Consider the following 21,899-nt stretch of genomic DNA (forward strand, 5'->3'; position numbering starts at 1 on the left):
GGTTGGTGGAGGATTAGTGCCCCTCCCTGTAATAAGCCATTGGCCACCCCGTCTGGGATACATGGCGTCTGGCAATGAATGAATATATATATAGATATATATATATATATATATATATATATATATATATTTATGTATATATATATATATATATATATATATATAGATATATAGAGATATATATATAATGTATATATATATATAGATATAGATATACATTATATATATATATATATATATATATACATTATATATATATATATATATATATATATATAATCGTGAATACTGAACTTGACTCCATGTGAATCTTGTGGATCACTTGGAGGCGATGTCTTGGCTTGTGTACCTTCCACAGTCGTCTGTCCTCGGTGAGACCGGGCAAAGAATGACGCGTAAACGATCTTGGTTTTGGGACGGTTCCTCAGACCGGATGATTTATGATGGTGAATGCCAGATTTACTCAACATTAAATTTCTGCCTACATAGAGACTGGATGAGTCAAGATACCCACTAGGCGTACTTTACACTCTGAACAAACTATGTATTAAGAATCTAACTTGCACTAAATGTAGCAGAAATTAAATAATATAGGACCACTGAAATGGCGGATTGCCATCACATGCCATCAGTGATATTTTAATTTCAGTTTATGATAAATATAAACAATTCATGATAAGTTATATATACGTGTTCTATTTGTTTTATTTATATTACGACATATGACATTACCATGATTCACAATTTCACACAAGTGTAAATATTTAACAAATAAAATTATGCTTTTTATACAGCGCAGGAATGTGTTTACTGCTACAGTGGTGAGTGGAGCCATCTGACGGAATACTAGGCTTTTCAGAAGCAACCCATTGTGCGCATTCTTGCGCTGCTTTGTTTTCTTTTCTGTTTGACCAAGTCTTACTTAAAACTTTTTCTTTTTTATATTAGAACACCATTTAGTCTAACCTTGTACAGAGCTTGACTCATATGAAGATATTAATTTAGGTAATAACACTGGCCAAGTTGGCCAGGTATAGAACGGTGGCGACGTGCATCTGCTCTCCTCGGTGCGTGTGTGTGTGTGTGTTTTGGGCAGCCGAAACTACACATTCAGATCGCACCAAAATTGGCACAAAAATTGCAAAAAAATTCGCTGATGTGAAAAAACTTGGCCCCATTACGATTGAAAAACTTTTACTATATTTAATGAGCGATCACATTTTGACCAAAAAACGCTTCCCCCGGAGCCCGGCATAGGATCTCCATAGAATTTTTTGCCCAGAGGTAGAACTAAAATAAACTTTTAAACTTTAGCAGTGGCCATGTGTCTGTGTGTGTACTTCAGACGTGCGTTCGGACAACTTGGGATTCCCGAAGCTGCAAATAACACGATCAATTGGATAGCTTGAAAAAAATCCAAGTGACAACGTTACAGTAGAACAGCATATAAATGCGAGAGCTCTCCGCAGGAGCAAGTGCAAGGGGCCCGAAGGGCCCACGAGAACTTGTTAAGCTACAGTTGGGAGGTTATTTACAATACATATCTGTATGAACGTCCATGAACAATGAAAAGTGTAAGTCAACTGAAACGATTCACTGCCACCACTCACATCAGCTCTTACGTGTTCACCCACATCTGGAATGAATTTATTCAGTAACTGAATACCTGTTATCAAAGCTGAAGATGTTGCTGTATATGTTAATTAACCTGTTTATAATATCTGTAATAAATCAATCATTCTATAAAATATTAAAATGCCACTTAGTATCTGAGTGACAAACATGATAAGAAGTGGATTTCTGTGGGTAGTAATGTGGACCAAAGTAAGCTAATGTTAATATATATATATATATATATATATATATATATATATATATATATATATATATATATATATATATATATATATGGAGCCTCTGTGATACAGTGGTAGAGTGTGCGTTTCGTACACTGGTGAACCAGGGTTCACGCCCCACCAGGGTAATCAACTTTGGGAATGTTCACCCAGCCACGTACTGCATTGGCGGACACAAGGGGTGCTGTGGCTGAACCAGTGTTGCTTACTATAAATTATGCTTGCACCCAGTTGGCTTGCGCGGGCCGATTACACTTGGTTCACAGACTACACACACATTCAAAGCCACTAAAACACTACAATTACACTTACAAGCACTTGTCACCCTACATACAATGTCTACCAGACAGCCTAAGCCACTTGGTAGAGATGCATTGGCTGTATCGTCACGACTTTGGTCAGGATAGGTCGGTCCTGCAGTGGATACTCAAACGGCCGATGATGATATATATATATATATATATATATATATAATGTCTCTCCTATGGAAGTTGAGGGGGATGCATATAGAACTCTCTAAACAGTTCTGACGGGCGTATCTTTTTATGCTGAATTTAGATATTACAGTTGTTAAAGTGGCACCCCAGGTGACCAAGATTAGAAATAATCAAGCTGACATGGTGGAAACATGGTAGCCAATTACCGTTTAGTTGAGTTGAACTTGTACATCCATATTATTAGCTACAATGGGTCGGATGGGTCGATGGACTGGTGGGGTTGGGTGCGTGGGCAGGGTTGAGTATGGGTGGATGTGGTGGGGCAGGGAGGCAGAGCGAGTGGGTGTGGTGGGTCAGGGTGTGTCGGGTGGGCGGCAGAGTTGAGTGGGTGTGATGGGATAGCATGGGTGGGTGAGTGGGTGGGCAGGATGGATGAATGAGTGTGGGTGGGTGGATGAGTGTGAGTGGATGGCCAGGGTGGGTGGGAAGGTGGGTGGATGGGTAGGGTAGATGGGTGGGTGGATGGGTAGGGTAGGTGCATGGGTGGGAAGGGTGGGTGAGTGGGTGGGTAGTGGGAAAATAGGTCCATGGTAGGAGTGTGTCCATGGACATTCCCCGGGGAAGAGGACCCAAGCTGGAATACAGGTTCAATGGGTAAAATGGGAACCCAAGGGTCTTCTCCCGCAGGGTAAGTGGCCATCCAGGCCCCCGGCAGTGCCGATATACACAATCATAGGGTTTTACCCGGGCAACGCCGGGTACCACTGCTAGTCATTCATCATATAGGACTGTTTCAAACTCATGAATATCGTACCCACACTCACAAAGCGAGAGTGGATGTTATATCTTAAACACTGTCGTTCATTTTTATCCTTCTCTTCATAAAGATGACCAAGTCCCTGAGTTAACACCTCACAAGAAAACTTCAGTGAACATAAGACTGTAGAAACCAGTTTACGATTGTTGTTTTTGTTCGTTATGAGCAGCAGTTAGACGTAACTGCCTATACAATCTGACGACGCCTGCACAAGGCGGGACTGCATCACTGGGTTCCAGCAAATAAGGAGAGATTCAAGGATGAGCACTGTAATGCAGGCTCTCCTTGCCCACTAGTTTACTGGTAAAACTGTCGACTCTGATTTAGTTCTCTGATGAAAAGAATTTTATTCCATCAGTCACGGCCAGGTACATCTTTGCAGGGTAAACACATGGTAGGCCTATATTACAGCAGATTTATGAACTTATATTTTTTGTCACACTAGTACATTAATCAGAATTCTTCATGTAATAACCGACCCTATGTCATAGAGATTTGTCACTGTGGGTGGCGCACGAGAAGAATGAGACGGGAAACAAGAAAAATAATCAAGACAGAGTGCAGGAGGTGGAGCAAGACTATTCACGCCTTTGGTGTTCATGACTAGGTGGGATGGCATCCAAGGCAAGACACTTTTTCTCAAAAAAAAAAAAAAAAAAGGCAGCCAAGGAGCCAAATCGTTGCCTGGACAAGGTGTTGCCTGACAGTCACTCTCCTATGGACCTCTCTGCTTTGCCTCAGGGGCACAAGAACATCGCCATTCAAGTCAGTCTCGGTGGATGCCATGCATTTTGAAGCAGAGGTAGTAGAGAACAGCACTGACCAGCAGCTGGGTGGGAAGTTGGCTGAAAATGAAGGTATTATAAAATAGCAGATAAGGTTTTTAACATATGGCGGGTGACCACAGTTATCTGCGTGTGTTGGGTCAACATACATAATAGCCAAGACAGATGTATTACACTTTCAGGCTTAGGAGTAGTTGGGCTCACCAGCTAGGGAAAGGATAAAGGACGACATTTACAAAGTTCCTCATTATATTATAAAGATCAGTTTCAATCGTCACAATACAACTCCGGATGGATGGAGGTCACGTTAGGAGGCAGCAGCAGCAGCAGCAGCAGCTGTTGTAGTCGCAAGTTCATGTGAAACGTGAGCCTGGTGGACTGCAGACTGAAGTTGCTCATCTCCTTGCGGAGGATAGGAGACAAATTGAGGGACGTTTGTATGTTAGACAGCAGAGCTGCCTGGCTATATTTGTGCCACCACACGAAGGTGTCTCTTTCCAGCACCTACATGAGAGTAATTACCCTACTGATCAGACACCCTGTACTAGACTGCAGCAACTTTGCGTAAAGTTCTTGGTCAAAAGTCTGATGTAAGGGAGATGTCTCTATGCGATACACTGGTTGGCAACTACTGTACTGTGCTTTTAGGATATCACACTGTGGACTCTTGCCTGTGATATGGTCTTAATAGGATGTTTCTTTGAACATATGAAGCAGCTTGTTTTAATTATATCACATCTTCAGACAGTTCCACGCAACATCAAGGATATGAATTCTAACTCTTATGAGACAGTCCATTCAATCCATCTGACTACCATCAAGAACAGGTTGAGTGGACAAGGTGAGAAAGCATATGGGAGAGGATGTGTGCCGTGATATTGTGGAATTGTATGAAGAAGATGAAAAAGTAACTTGTAATAAAATTAAACTGCACCAACCTGATGGAAATAGGCGTGTGATGACTTGTTAAGCAGAGCCGTGGGTGTGTAATCGAGCATATCAAACATGTGCACCTCGCAATTCAGGTCAGACATGGCCGCGTCGAAGGAGGCGTCCACGTGTATACCAAAGGAAAGAGTGAGGCAGGAGTGGGAGTCGGGCCCAGGAGGCAACTCAAGCGGCGGGTCCATACACACTACCTGTACATAAACATTACAGAATCAGTGCTACGTACATATATGAAATGATGCCATGCTTCCCCTTGAGGATTCTTCTTATTAGGGATGGCCTCGGTATGGCTGAGGTCTTCATGAACTGGAAGCTAAACCAAGTGCCTGTCTGCAGTAATTAACCGTCATTCCATCATTACAACCTAACAATGGTTGGAAATTGCTGGGAAAAAGAAATATAATATGTATGATGATATTTCAGTAAGTATGAAACTCTCAGATTGGACTTTGTTTTCTTCTCACTGAATGTTTCCTGTCTTAGAATGATGACTTTGTGCAGACTAGTTGTAGCCATATCTTTTCAAGTCGATGGTAGCCATCCATATACCACAGAATCCGTCCGTTCTACAGTAATTAATTGTCATTCCATCATAACTTCCCTCATAACAAATGGGTAATTGTTAAGTCCTGCGAATAGAGGAAACCGAATACTGTAATGGGCTACTCAGAAAGAACACCCATGCCTTAACTGTGCTAATGATTTGGTCTGGAAAGTGAATGAAATGTTGTGCAGCTGACAGCCATGATGCGATGATAATTGTGTAACATACTAGAGTGAATAACACTGCCTGTGAGAAGGCAATGCAGTCAAGCCGTTAAGTGGCATGACAGTGAAAGGAATGGGATGGATGGCTTTATGAGTGATGATGGAGGGCCAAGGCATGCAGACTCGTACACAGGTGACTGGATCAGGAAGGGTGGCACAGAGACACTACAAGACGATTCCCCAAGCTCCACAATGTTGCGCGCGCGCGCGCGCGCACACGCGCACACACACACACACACACACACACACACACACACACACACACACACACACACACACACACACACACACACACACACACACACACACACACACACACACACACACACACACACACACACACCTCGCCGGCTCGGTGGTAACGTGCTTGCCTAGCATCTGCTAATACGGGGGATCGCGCCTTGCTCAGGATGCGAAAAGTTTAACTGGCGAGGTGGGTGGTCACTGTCCTCCTTAAGCAAAATTTTGGGTGTGTGCGTGTATGAAGGTGAAGGCTTTGCCCTTAGATCAACAATATGAGCTCTCAACTCTCTTCCGGGAGGGTAACATTCTGATGATCACAACCATTACGTGATCCTGACCGACCTCGTGAATTACACACGGGGACAACACTATACAGAGCAGACGTTGGCTGAGCCAGCTCCTCGAGGATGCTGATGATCCAGTTTTGTAGTGCTGAGATAGTGTTGTCCGTCTTGTGACTGTAAATAAGGTTGGGTAGTCCTGCCCGTAAAAACCTAGGCCAGAGAATGAACCATGGATATTCAAATATAGAAGTTGAAGTGATACCAAGGCGTCAGTATGAACTCCGTGAGAAGTAAACAAACCCAGGTGGAGGGAAAACGGCAAGAAAACTGTAAGTATAGACATTTCTGATGATTCGGAAGGATTTGAAGGCTTTAAAGGAGAAAATAACACTGAAAATGTGTTTAAGATGCTATTTATCAAAATCGAATTATTGGGGATGTGGACTCCCAGACAACTACTTGGTGGTGGTGCAAGTCAGGGTACAAATGCGATGGATGATATGGAGGGAGAGCACAAGGAAGCAGTCCAAACAATGAGGATTAGAAAGATTGCAGGATGATGAAAATTAGCAGAATATATGAGAAGTGGAGTGACTGGGTAAAGATGATTTGGAGCAGATGGGGGAGGTGGAAGATGCGTGCAGGGTATTCACAGAATAAATGTGTGCTGCATGTGAGGTGGCGTGTAGGGTAAAGAGAAGATGAAAGGGAATGCAAGGAACAGCGTGGTGGAATGGAGAGGTAAGACAAAGTGTGGTGCAAGAGAAGAAAGCATAATGGAAGGAACGGCATTGAGGAAGCTGAGAGATGGAAGAGAGAGTTATATGTAGAAAGGAAAAGAAAGGTGTAAAGGGTGGTAGGAGAGAGTAAGAAGAGAGTGGATGAGGAATTTGGAAGGAATCTGAGTGTAAAGCGGAATGAATGTAAGAAAATGTTCTGGAAGGAGGTAATGAGAGTTAGACAGGGTGATAAAGAAGTTAGTCAGGGAATGAAAGATAAAAATGGCAAATTGCTGGTGAAGAAGGAAGAACAAATGAGCAAATGGAGAGAAAACTTTAAGGAATTATTAAAATAGAGATGGGATGAGGGTCGCGGGTCGTATGTCACGGCATGCCGAATCTGGCCGTCTGATGGCCGACTGGGGATATTTTCACCACGTCTGCCCGGCATGGGTTGAGTCAGAACTCGTGGAAGCCGGCTCGGAGGTCACGGTTTGGGTCACCACGCACCTCATATCAGTTCAAGTGGGATTCGCGCAGCTGCATGGGAGGATGACTGCACTGCTACCTGATTCAAGTCATTCACAACAGCCACCTATCAACCAATCATAATTTTCAGGTGGCACATTACTAATACTTCTTACAATAACTAGCATATTTTCTGACATTGCTTGAAAGTGGAAAGGTTTGCTCTGAACTAAAGGCATACGAATAAAGTTCCAATATTTAGGAATGAAAGCAAGCACAGTTTTAGGGCTGATGTGACAGCTGCTCAAGCTGTCTCATATAATCCAATAAGTGGACACTGTATTCTCTTTTTTGCATTTTTTAACTCTAAGGATCTGGGGGGGGGGGAGGTACAATTTTAAGAGTTCACCCTTCCAGGCAAAAAAAAAAAATGAGAGTATTAGATCCTGCCAGAATCTCCTTGAAATTTCCACCTATGCGTGCTTTTCCATTCTGGCTGCGCCACTGGGTAAGGCTGTGGAAGTGTCGGGAGAAATACACTTGGAGGTAAACAATGTGTCCTGCTGGATCTAACAAGGTCAAACCAGGGAGATGGAGGCTAGCGGGTTAAAAAGTGGTCTGCTGTCCACAAGAATGCCAGTTCAATTTTAGGGTGTGGCGGAGAACTGCTTGATGATTTAGGTATCGTTGAAACAGACTTTAATTATCTACACGACCCATTTACATGCCATAAAAGCAACTCCATAATGCCATAGCGCCATGCCTGAATGAGACGCCCCCACCACATTCATTAGGGATGCTGGGTATTTGAGTCGAAAGGATGGCATGTGCACATATGTGTGTGTGTGTGTGTGTGTGTGTGTGTGTGTGTGTGGGTGGGTGGCTGGGTGGGTGGGTGGGTTGGTGGGTGGGAAGGTGGGGGAGGGGGTAAGTAGGAGGATTGCTGGGCCTCAGAAACGAACACTGAAGTCTGTGACCAAAGTCTGACCCTTAAACAAACTAAGAATGGACTTCAGTAAGGGAAGTGAGAGCAACGGAGGAATGCTTGTCGTCTGTGTTGCCTTTGGGTGCGAGTGCGAGGGCAGGGGTTCTGTCACCCTTAACTGTGGTGAACTACGTCATATCTTCCAACTGGATGGATACGGAATTGTCGTGCAGTCCTGCGACATGCACCACAATAAACCCTCAACAGTTCAGTACAAACGTGTAGAACAGCTTTTAATGAGAACCTCTTATCCATTTTGCTATGCCATGGAAAAGCATTTATGTCTGAGGGAAATGTTTTAATATGTTACCATGTGGATTCGAGCTTGGGACTTTCCTTGTGTTGGTGTTCCTCTGGACTGCCTGCAGTAAGTCACTCAAAAGGTGTAGCTAACATCTGTCTTATTTAATATTCACTTTCCTCATTTGGTGTTTTGCGTCCACGTCCCGTGACCGATCGGTAATCCTTTTTCCATAGCCTCACACGTGGTAGCTGAGGGACAGCCCACGCACGTTGTACACAATACTGTGAAAGGGAAGCCTAGAGTGGTGGGAGAGGATAGTATCACCAGGAGACTGGTCGTCAGGCATCAGGCCAATGAATAATATCTGAGGTGATGTGTGGCTGACGTAGCCTACCTTGCTGCCGTCCATGATAACATGAGTAAAGTCCCCACACTGATGTCGACCCCCCAGCGTGACCAGCTTGTGACAGGTGGCAGGCGGCGCACGTAGGAAGTTGAAAAAGTCTGCCACTCTCTGTAGTGTTTGATTCTCACCAACATCATCCCACCATGCGTCAGCAGGCCCGGAGTCTAGTGGGTGTGGGGACAGCAGTCTAGTGAAGATGGAAAATTAAACTCATGTCAATACAGCTAAATATGACATAAATAAGTATAGTAATATCAATTTAAAGCACATATAATGCAGTGATTATTATCATCTTAAATTTATGCAAAAACAGAAGAAACTAAACACAGTATAAGCAAAACTATCGTTCTAGTGCCCTGTGAAAATGAGTCACATTTTCATGCATGCACTGGTGATTCAAGTCTTCTCAAACTCTGTACTTCATCCCATAGGGTAACGCAACTACATGAATGTTTTACATGTGACATCCTCCTCCACCCCTTCCTCACCCCACTCACTATCCCACTCACACACGGCAGTGTAACAGGCACTTTTTCCACACAGGTGGTTTGCTTGATGGCAGGTTAAGTGCCGCGTGGCACATTTGACCAAGATATACCGCACTTGATAACAGCCTTATCTGTGCTGTGTTTTCCCCGAAACTTTATTTTAGGCATCTGGTTTGATGTTCCCCTGTCATAACTCTTATCCAGTAGCAGGCGCTGGCCTATAAATTGTTTCGAATACCAACCATAATCACAACATCCTCCATTCTGTCGGCCCTCACCTGACTACTCTTGTGGTTTGTCTTTCACCATCACCCTCTGCCATACAGCAGAGGTTGACCCTTGCACCTCTTCCCATTTTTTTTTCTTTACTACCAATGTGGTTTCTCTTTCGTGATCGTACTCTGCGGCACAATGAAATACTGGTCTTTCTGCATCTTGGATTATTTTCTCCTAAGCAGTCACGTTGTCCTTCCTTTATTCCATTGCCCTCTTTGGTAACACAATCCACAACGAAGACTCTCAAATACAGATTCGTTATTGTTGTATTTTCTGCTTTTCGCCCTGTTGTGATGATTCAGTAACAAGATCCAGTCCAAGCCACTTTGGTCGCTACTCGTCATGCTGGGGAATCTCCAGGGTGTTCTTAGTACACATACTGTACGTTTTACGCGAGGACTTCGAGGAGCAGATCAAAATTTACAAATGAACATCACTACTGGACAGATTTTTTTTTTTTATGCGAGGAAGAAGGAACCAAAGGCCATGAGCCCGCAGTAACAGTTCCCTCCAAGAGAAAAACAAAACACAATAGAGAGCCAAATTCAAGATCCGATCATTTTGAGATGCCTGGACACACTGCGTTTGAAAGACTGGAGATCATAGGCAGCAGGAAGTACAGACAGAGGGAGACAGTTCCAGAGCTGACCTGTTGCATAAATGAAAGACTGGGAGTAACGGTTAACTCTTGCATTAGAGAGTTGGACAGAAAAGGGATGAGAGTTTGCTGCCAGACGGGTGCTACGCGCCCGTCGTAGAGGTGGAGGAATGCAAGCAGACAGTTCAGAGGAGCAGTGACCATTAAAGTAGCGACAGAAAAGAGATAAAGATGCAACAGAGCGGCGAAGAGACAGAGGTTGAAGGGAGTCAGTAAGAGGAGGAGAGTTAATGAGACGAAAAGCCTTTGACTCCATCCTATTGAGAAGAGCTGTATGTGGGGAGCCTCCCCACACATGAGAGTTGTACTCCACACAGGGGCGGATAAAACCCCTGTATAGAGTCAACAATTGTGCAGGGGTAAAGAAAGAGCGGAGTCGGCTTAGCACACCCAATCTCTTGGAAGCAGATTTTACAAGAGATGTAATATGATTTTTCCAAGATAAGTCCCGAGCAAATGAAACCCCAAGCATGTTCAAGGATGATGCAGGATTAAGCTGAATATTATTAAACATTAGTGGGTATACCTGTGGAAGATTTTGTCGGGTTGATAGGTGTAAGAACTGAGTCTTAGATGCATTAAAGACAACCATATTATTTTTACCCCAGTCAGAGATACGAGCCAAGTCAGACATTAGGTGTGCCATAGCCTCATCCCTTGTTTGTTAAAGTAACTGTTGAGATGGGCGTTGCGGGAACCGAATGGAAAGGTGAAGGGTGGAGTCATCAGCGTATGAGTGGATAGGGTTAGATGTACAGCTTAGAAGATCATTGATGAATAAAAGGAAGAGAGTTGGTGATAGGACAGAGCCCTGAGGAACACCACTGTTGATAGATCTAGGAGAAGAACGATGGCCGTCTACAACAGCGGCTATAGAACGACCAGAAAGGAAACTAGCGATGAAGGCACAGATAGAAGGATAGAAACCGTAGGAGGGCAGTTTGGAAATTAAAGATTTATGCCAGACTCGATCGAAAGCCTTTGAGATGTCAAGTGCAATGGCAAAGCTTTCGCCAAAGTCCCGAAAGGAGGATGACCAGGAGTCTGAAAGGTAGGTGAGAAGATCGCCAGTGAAGCGTCCCTGACGGAACCCATACTGACGATCGGAAAGAAGGTTGTGATAGGAAAGATGCCTTAAAATTTTTCTATTAAGAATTGACCCGAAAACTTTGGAAATACAGGACGTTAAAGCAATTGGACGATAGTTGGAGGGTTGGGAGTGGTCACCCTTCTTTGGGACTGGCTGAATGAGAGCAAACTTCCAGCAAGAAGGAAAGGTACAAGTTGACAGACAAAGGCGAAAGAGTTTGCCTAGGCAGGGTGTAAGCACAGAAGCACAGTTCTTGAGAACAACAGGAGGGACCCCATCAGGCCCATATGCCTTGTTAGTACTGAGGCCAGTGATGGCAGAAAATACATCAACTGAAGAAATTTTAATGTCAGCCATGAGGAAGTCAGAGGGGGGAAGTGATGGAGGAACAGCACCGGAATCGTCTAAGGTGGAATTGGAGGAGAAAGTCTGTGCGAAGAGATCTGCTTTATCAGTAGAAGAAATAGCTACAGAACCATCAGAGTAGAAAAGAGGAGGGAAGGATGATGAGGTAAAGTTGTTAGAAAGATTTTTGGCAAGGTGCCAGAATGAGCGGGAAGAATTCGAGTTGGAGAGTTGAGAGCATTTAGTATGGATGAAATTATTTTTAGTAGAGCGAAGAACAGACTTAGCACGATTCCGGGCAGAAACATAAAGACAATGTGATTCAGGGGTGGGTTGGCTCCGGTACCTTTTGTAGGCCTTCTCCTTGTTGCGGACAGCATTAGAACAAGCGTGATTAAACCAAGGCTTTCTTGCGTTAGTCAAAGGATATGAGAAAGGAATGTATGCTTCCATGCCCGAGAGAATAACCTCTGTAATGCGCAAGGCACACCCAGATGGCTCACGGCCATGGAAGCAATAATCATTCCAGGGAAAATCAAAGAAGTACTGCCTGAGGGCCTCCCAGTCCGTGGCTCCAAAATGCCACAGACGACGCTTCCCTGGAGGGTCCACAGGCCGTACCGGAGTGATAGGACAGGTTAAGGTAATAAGGTTGTGATCGGAGGAGCCCAACGGAAAGAAAAGATTAACAGAGTAAGCAGAAGGATTAGTTGTGAGGAAGAGGTCAAGTATGTTGGAGCTCTCTCCAAGGCGGTCAGGGATACGGGTAGGGTGCTGTACAAGCTGCTCTAGGTCATTAAGGATAGAAAAGATGTAGGCTTGTTCACCAGGTGGATCCGTGAAAGGAGAGGAGAGCCAAAGGTGGTGGTGAACATTGAAATCTCCAAGAATGGAGATTTCAGAGAAAGGAGAAATGGACAGAATGTGTTCCATCGTAGAAGTAAGATAGTCGAAGAATTTTTGATAGTCAGTAGAATTAGGGGATAAGTAAACAGCACAGATATATTTAGTCAGAGAATGACAGGAAAGCCGAAGCCAGAGTGTGGAGAATTCAGAAGAATCAAGTTCAGGAACACGAGAGCAAGATAAGTCGTTGCGTATGTATACACAACAGCCACCTTTGGCTTTGAAATGAGTATAGAGAAAGTAGGAGGATACAGAAAAGGGTTTGCTGTCAGTTGCCTCAGACAGCTGAGTCTCCGTTAGAAAAAGAAGGTGAGGTTTAGAGGAGGAGAGGTGGTGCTCAACAGAGCGAAAGTTAGATGAAAGGCCGCGAATGTTGCAGATTAAATAGGCTATGTCCACTCCTTGCTGGGGTTATTAACAGAAGTTATATAGGCTAATTGTTATCAATGGATATAAAAGAGTGAGTTGCCAGGGGTCCTTCTCAAGCTGACACCATCCACAAACAACTGTGTAATCTCTTTTATACATATGACTGGTTGAATCTCCAGTCTCAGATTATTGTTTCCCAACAACATATACTATGACAAGAGTAACGAAGTGTCCTTCAGCCAAGCGATAATTGCACAATCTCCAGGCAATCCAACACTCCTCCAAAACTCCTCATTAAGCTGGGTGTAAAATTGAAGAATGGAGTCATCAGTGAATGAACGAACAGGACTGGCTGTACACAACTCGGAAGGTTACTGATGAATAGGAGGAAGGAAGATGGTGAGAGAACAGAACCTGTCGTCTACTGTAGGACGACTAGATAGGAAACCTGAAAAAAAAAAGGCACAAATGAAAGAATGAAACCACATTGATGGCAATTGAGAATAAAAGCTTTGCTCCATATTTATCTGAAACCCTTAAGATGTTTTACGCAATACCATAAGATGTTTTACGCAATACCTTAGATTTCACCTAAATCTCAATGGGAGGATGACCAGGAATCTAAGGAGGATGCAGTGCCAAGGCCGCATCCCTTATGTAACCCTGTAACCCACACTTATAGTCAGAAGGGCCATGAGAAGAATGTTTCAGAATATTCCTGTTAAGAACAAATGCGAAGGCTTTGGAAATACATGACATCAAACCAGATCGGCGGTAATTAGAGGGTTGGTAACACTTATCGTCTTTTTGGATGGGATGAATTATTGCAGATTTTCGGTGAGAAGCTGGAAGGGAAGATGGAGAAGAGCTTGCCTGGACAGGGTGTCAACACGCAAGTTTTTGAAAATAATACAAAGAACCTCATTAAGACTGTATGCCTTGTTTGTAATGAGGCTAGATTTGCATCTTTTGAAAGAAATTTTGATGTCGAGCATAAGTCCATCAGAGCTGGGAGGAAACGGAAAAACAGCACTTGAATAATAAGAGAGGTGCTAGAGATAACGTAAAAAAAAAAAAAAAAAAAAAAAAAAAAAAAATCAGCTTCATCAGAGAAAGCAACAGTAAGTTATCAGTGGATTTTTTTTTTTTTTTCCTCTTAAAGGAAAATGCCAGGAGCAAGAGAAGTCAACTGGAGGCTTGAACAATTCATTGTGCTCAAATTGGATAAACCTGTTCAGCAAATTGTCCGACAAGACGAAAAAACAAATTCAGCACGAGTCTGGACAGCCGCACAGATGTACTGTATGTGATTTAGAGTTTACTTGGGCCCTGCTGTGGACACCATTATGACTAGTGAGGTTTAACCAAGAATTTTTGGCATTAGTTGGAAGGTACGATCACGGACGGTACGCTGATATGTCCGAGAGAATGGCTTCTTTAACACGAGCAGCCAAGCCGACATTAACAGGCGTCATTTCTTAGGCAGGGTCTACAGGCATTAATGGAATAGTAGCATAAAATCGCTGAAAAAAATAAAGTGACGGAGTAAGCAGAATTAATGACAGACAAGGCCAAGGGATAGAGTAGGGTGCTGTACCATATGGATCAGAAGTACGTGGTACACCTGGATCGGCGAGAAGATAGCCTGTTGCTGCACTCTTGAGGACGGGTTACCGTACCAAAACTCCTCACCAGCTCGATACAGAAGCAACAATGAAGCTGCTTCTTTCAACAGAAGACTCAACAAACGAGCCGGGAAGGGAGGTTTTATTAAATACTCGCTTAAAGGCTGCCTTCGGCGGCCTCCGTTCGATGTCAAAAGGCCAGAAATGAGTCATAAATCAGGAACCGGTGGCCCGATTAGACTGGAAATTGTTTTATTCTTAAAGTTTGAGCATTTTAATGGTACCCTGCTCTAACAAAAATTGCTCTACATTGCACCGTTATTGCTGTGTTACGGTAACAAACAAACCAACAAACATACAGAAATAGGATCATTATACAGGGTAATATAGATTTTCCAACAACACTACTGAAGGTTGACAGATATGGTGCCTGTACATGTATTACAGATTACTTAAACTCTTCATAACAAACTGCGTATATTCATTCACCTATAATTCACGGTGTACATTAGGAAAGTAGAATATGTAATAATTTAAACTATCTATCTATCTATATACCCAAGGAAAGAGAGGTAGCCGAGACAGGACGACACACTCCCAATTTACTCATAGGCTACACGCAAACACATTCATTTCCATCTTAGCCCCAAAGGGGAGAAGGGACAGATCCTCACCGCACCACACTGCACAAAGGTCAACTGCGCAGCACAATCAGTGACATCCACAGCAGAGCCTGACAGCAGAGCTGGTATACCCCAGCCACATCATAATAGATCCATCCCCTTACCTGCACCTGACCTGATCAGCTGATCAGACAAAATGCAGGAGAATATCCCCTCAGGGGTGCATCATCATTTATTCATTCACAATTTCTCTCCATTCATTTCTGTCACGCACAGCCACTCTTCCTTGCTCAACAGACATCCCTCTCGCATCCAACGCTCTCTTCACACTGTCCATCCATCCTATTCGTGGTCTTCCTCTCAGTCTTACACCTCTCACATCAGATCTAGTTATCTTTTTCACCAATCACTCATTATCCATTCTCTCCATATGCCCAAACCATCACACCCTCTGCTCAACTCGATCAGGCATCTCCCGAACAACTCCAATTCTCCTTCGCACTTCATCATTTCTCTCTCAATCTATACGCGTCACTCCACACATACTCCTCAGACACCTCATCTCTATTACATTCAAACTTTTCCTCTCTGCTACACCCATTTTCCATGTTTCAGCCCCATATAAGGCAGTCGGTACCACAACACCCTCATACAGCCTTCTCTTTACATCCATTCTAAGTGAACGACATCTAAACACTTTTTTCATTCCTCTCAGCACCTTTCCTACTTCATTCACTCTAAACTTCACTTCTGCATCTATTCTTTCATCCACAGCAACATGTGACCCTAAATACTTAAAACACTCTGCCTCCTCAAGCAACTCACCATTCCAAACTATATTCATCCTCCTACCATATACCAACCTCGTACACTTCATCACTTTACTCATTCTCATTTACTTTCAATTTCCTTCTTTCACACACCCTTCGAAACTCCTCTACCAACTGTCTCAGTCTTTCTTCTGAATCAGCCGCCAGTGCAGTATCATCTGCAAACAGCTGCTGCTTCAGATTCCTCTCTCTACCATCAACATTCACCAGACTCAGACCTCTACCTAACACTCTTGCATTCACCTCCCTTAGAACACCATCCATATAAATATTAAACAACCAAGGCGACATCACACATCCCTGCCGCAGTCCCACTCTCATGGGAAACCAATCGCTCGCAGTATTTCCCACTCTTACACACGCTCTACTATTTACATAAAAACTTTTCACCCCTTTTAGTAACCTACCATCAAGTCCATACAATCTTATAACAGTCCACAAAGCCACCCTATCAACACATCCTTAACTTTCGCTAAATACTTTTCACACACCTGTCTCACAGCAAACACGTGATCCATGCATCCCCTCCCTCTCCTAAAGCCACACTGTTCATCGCCAATCACTCCCTCTGTACTCTCTCTAACTCTCTTAATTAACACTCTGCCATACACCTTACCTACAACACTCAACAGACTTATACCCCTAAAGCTATAGTACATTCATACTTATCACCCTTACCTTTATACAGTGGGACCACACAAGCACTTGCCCAGTCAATTGGCACCATATCTTGCACAAAGCACACATTCAACAGTCTTACTAACCAGTCAACAATAGTCGCTCCACCACCTTTCAGACATTCCACAGCACACCCATCTATACCTGCAGCTTTCCCTGTTTTCATCTCCTTTACTGCCTCCTGCACTTCCTCCTTCGTGATCACAGAATCATTCAACTCTCCCAATACATTTATTCCTTGCACCCTTCTATCCGCCATAATCTCAGCCTCCCTTCCCTCCTCTACATTTAACAATCTTTCAAAATACTCCGCCCATCTCTTCCTTACAGCATCCATCTCAGTTAACATCCTTCCATCCTCTGCTTTTACTGGCTCTTCCTTCCCAGACTCTCCCTTTTGCACCCTTTTCATCTCCTTCCAAAACATTTTCTTATTCTGTTGAAAATTCTCAGTCAACCGCCTATCCCACCTCTCATCTGCTGCCATTTAGCATCATGCACAGCCCTTCTCGCCCTATTCCTCTTTTCCCTATACCTTTCAAATGACACCTCATCCTTCCTCTGCAGCCACACTTCATAATTTAAACTAGTGATTTATCATTGCGTAAAGATACAGCAGCTGAGCGTCAAGTTAGCGTGAAAATATTTAACATTATTTACGTTACATAAAACTGTTTTTCACAATATTGGAGATGGCCTTATAATATTCCACAGTTCTGATAATGTATCGTCCATCATGTCTCATCTCAGAATATTTGGAAAAAAAATGAGCAAAAGAATAATATCAGTTTTTACCTTCTCCAGTGGGTCTACATTACATCTAAATTCCATCGCCTTCACTAAAAATTTTAATCCTGGGGTGATTTCAGTCCTACATAATTCATAAGCAATGTGAAAAGGTTCTTCCATATCCACACTTCTGAACACTGAGTTAAGAAAGTTACACTACTTTTTGCTTCAACATTTCGTACTGGAGGGATACCCGACTGTCATACACAAATTAATACTCGTGTTTTTTCGTACATCAAGCGGGCGTTTTGTCATCTTATTATATTGTCTTTCTATTTATTTCAAGTTACTGGTCAGTCATGGCTCAGAGCTATACAACAATGCCGATGTTACAGCTGCATCAAAAATCTTCTTCTTACATACCAAGGGCATTTGCGTGTTAGCCGCACAAAAAAATGGATTTTTTTTTTTTTTACAACTGTCTCGCTCCTTGTCCCATGCAAATGCAGCGCGTTGCCCATCTTACCTGTGTCCGTGAACCAGGCCCCCAGGTACAGGTACAAAGTGGGCGTAGTTCAAGGTCACTCCCTCAACTAGCAGATTGGTTTTATCTCCATCGTCACCATTAATGAAAAAAACAAAAAAAATCTTCTCATTGAAAACCATTCCATAATCAATACAGTTTTGCAACACAAAACTCATCTTTCTTTCACACATCTCCCTGTTAGTTGCCAACATAATATGCAGCATCATATATTAATAATGAGTTATGTTATCTCCCCCCCCAAAAAAAAAAATAATAATAATAATAAAATAAAAAAACGTATGTCACAGTTTCATTTTTTGTCATTCTAACCATCTGATCTATAAACTGAAAAAGCAGTAAACAGCTGGTCGGAGTCCCTCGACGGACGCCAATAGACGAATCAATATGACGAGTACAGTATAAGTTGAGAGAGCGCATAAGTATGTTTCTACCACTTTTTTCTAAACGTATTTGGTCACGTTTCCGATTTTTCCTATGAATGAACATAGTATCACAGAAGTGGAAATTCAGTCAGGTTAATATCAGACCAAATTTCAGGATGCTAGACGCACTTCCTGATTTATGGTAAATATTTCTTTGTTTGGACACGGATCCGTATCCAAAGTGCTGATTGGACACTTTCAGGTTGGACACGGATCCGCGTCCAAAGACCGCGAAACTGTTACTTTGGCCTGTATAGGTTGTCTGTAATAATTAATGGTCTCCCAGTCCAGATGATCTCTCCAACAGCTCCCTGACGGACGTACAGCAACCACTGTCTATGGCCAGAGTGACACAGACTGGAGCATGGTCAGACCCACAGACATCTTGACGTAGCAACAACTCTTGATCAGACTTATACTGTTATCCTTCACAATATATAAATCAGTTTCAGATATCTAACGGTTTCTTCGTTTGTATGTTAAGCCACCTCCTCTTTTCCATGGTATCTTAAATGGTTATCTACAATCATATCGTTATTGCTACATATATTCAGTAATGTTTTTCCATGGCTGTTGATCACATGGTCCATCACACTTCTGTATTCGTACGCGGCACCGTCCCCGTCCATGAAACGCGGCTCTCCCACGCTGGCGTTGAAATCTCCCGTTACAATCGCCCTTCTTTGTCCCTCGGTGTAGCAGCCAGCTCACCATATTGCGATGGGTGGAAGTACAGTAAGTCGTCGGGGGGGAGGGGCGGGGGGTACAGACGCCGCCGAGTGTCAGGTTTAGCCACCAGGACATCTCTCTCCAGTTCTGTCCTTCAGCATAAGGGTCTGTAGGAGAAATATGTTCATATGACTTACAGCTAACGACCATCACAACTCCTCCTCCATGTTGGCCACTTCTTGATACGTTAGGATATGCATGAAACCCAGGCACATTAATGTGGAAATATTCCTTTGTTTCTAATGGCCACACAATATCGTAGTCAAGAACAAATTTAAAGATGTTAGGTTCCTCCAGTTTGTCTTTAAATCCACCGATTTGCCATGACAGCAGTTGTAACTGACAACTCATTTGTCTACCAGTTAGAAAAACCAAGGAGAATATCTGTCAGTGATGACACCATCACGCAGGAAAATGCGATCGTAACTACTGTTCACTGCGACTTTTGCTGGATTATCCTTCTCTTCTTTTTCTCGTCTCCAAGGTAAGTTTCCTCACGACAGGGTGATTATCTTTCTTTATGTAGACGGTTGACAATGGTCTTTGTACACCTTTCAGGTTCTCTGCCATTTGAAGTTTCCTGTCTCGCTTCGTCTGGTCCTCCACAGTGATGAGAATCGGTCTTTTCCGATGTTCATTTACCTGCCCCAGCCTTTTCACCTCCCACTTTACTTGGTTAACAGTGTCACAGCAATCTGCAGCCTCCAGTACTTTAGCTATCTTGTCGCCACCACTCTCGCCCGTCTCATCAGGGTCCTCAGATAATCCTGTTATTACCAAGTCCGTCGTCGTTCCGTTATTCATTGATTCTAAAAATAACTGTTGGTGATGATTGATCTTGTATGTGTCACCCAGACCCTCCGACAAATGGCTCACCTCTTGTTTTAATTCCTGCAACTCTGTTGTTTCTTGTCTTAGGCTCCGTAACTCATCAAGTATGACAGAGGATGATGGCTTTTTACTCCTCTCTGCGTTAATTAACGTTGCCAGAGCACGTTTCAGTTGCTGATTCTATTAATCTCATTTTGTCCAAATGAGCTCACTGCATCGGCACCATCAAACCCAGACATGGTGCATTGGTTGCCAAGATACCGTAGCTATGTATGCGTTGCTAAGTTCTACTGCGCATGCGTAGTAACTAACCCGAGGAATGATAATGGAGGGGGGTTTCAGGCTGACGATTCAAAATTTCAACCCTAAATTGCGGCTAAGTCCACAGCATCGTAAACAACCTTTTCTGTCCATTTTGACCTATCGACATTCATGCACCTTTTAATCTGATCCCTGCCGGGCGCTATACTTTGTAATTTAAGTCGAGAATCAGAACACTTCATCCTGTTGTTAACATAACCTCAGCGACCCCTACCACCCAGGACAGATGACCATGGAGTCAGCCTCATCATCTGAATTAACACATTTATAATCAGCAAAGACACAATTCAGACAACACAGGCACTTTTCGAGAATGACACCACATTAGAAATAGTAACTCAGTGTCAGTTCTGGTCACAAACAAGGTCAAAATTTTTTGCATTTATATTCCTCTCGACACCTTTCATGCCATACCATGCAGTGCAATACAAAACTCAGTTCTTTCTCCTAGCACAGACACCTAACACTGTCATTACGACATCAGTGTCAAAAACCCTTACTGGTATGAACACAACCAGAACCGACGTGGTCTCAACACTGCATCACAGCTCAACAACATGTACATTCATAGTGACACACCACAAGACATTTAGGTATCATACATACAGTATAGTGCAGCTCCCCCTCGTGCTCAGGCATCGAATTTTATTCGCCCACACTTTCACTTAACACCACCTGCCGTACGGTACCCGATCTTTATGCAGATTACCTGCCCATAATTATCACCATAGGAATATTCTTTAAACCAAAGGGATCACACATTGCATCCACAAATTCCAAGAAAACAGACAAGATATAATTTATCAAAGAAACGGAACAGCATGTCAGCAAGCTAAACAACACACTCACCACTAACACTGACAGACATGTTAAGAAATGTGATATCATATTAAACGCAGTCAAACACTACATTTCACGAGGCAGCAGAAAACACCACATACCAAACTTTACACCTGAGATTGTTCGCTTTATAAATCAATACCACACACTCAAACACAGCTTCCTTATCCCATACGCAAGACACCATCAAGGATCCACCAATTAAGCTACGAAACTAACAATAAAAACAGAAAGTAAACAAGAAAACTGGAAGGCCTTTGTAACAACACTGTTGCTCCACAGATCAGTACCACTGAATCACATAAAATGCCTCAAAGACCCATGGCGCCATCACTTCCAACTCTTAACACACCCTTATACAGAGAACAAGCAAACATACTAGGGAACCTCTAGGCCAGCACATGTTACTTTACACCAAGATGCACTGAGTCAGAAATATAATCTCATCACAGACAGGTCTTTCCACTCGACCACAACATAACTCTTTTCACTTCAGAACTGATACACATTATAAAAATAACGAACTTAACAAGCACATAGCCGGATAGCATTAGGAATGTACACCTGAAACATATAGGATTACATGACATGCAGATCCTCAGAAAGCTTAGCAACTGCTCATATGCACATTG

At 43.1% G+C, this 21,899-nt stretch overlaps 1 protein-coding gene across 1 annotated transcript in view; it reads right to left on the minus strand.

The window, feature by feature from the left end:
- The window catches only part of LOC145392691 (putative methyltransferase-like protein 24), an 84,006-nt gene extending 63,927 nt beyond the window's left edge, over nucleotides 1–20,079 (minus strand). Inside the window, exons 1-4 of the mRNA XM_080266996.1 lie at nucleotides 19,827–20,079; nucleotides 19,142–19,382; nucleotides 8,949–9,147; nucleotides 4,834–5,034 (exon numbers count right to left, since the gene is read on the minus strand). Coding sequence (XP_080123122.1) covers nucleotides 4,834–5,034; nucleotides 8,949–9,147; nucleotides 19,142–19,382; nucleotides 19,827–20,079 — 894 coding nt within the window. The remainder of the gene's footprint in view (nucleotides 1–4,833; nucleotides 5,035–8,948; nucleotides 9,148–19,141; nucleotides 19,383–19,826) is intronic.
- Between the last annotated feature and the right edge of the window lie 1,820 nt (nucleotides 20,080–21,899).

The sequence above is a fragment of the Coenobita brevimanus genome, chromosome 23 (assembly GCF_032717465.1).
Source record: "Coenobita brevimanus isolate Jiangsu-jjx chromosome 23, ASM3271746v2, whole genome shotgun sequence".
NCBI lineage: Eukaryota > Metazoa > Arthropoda > Malacostraca > Decapoda > Coenobitidae > Coenobita > Coenobita brevimanus.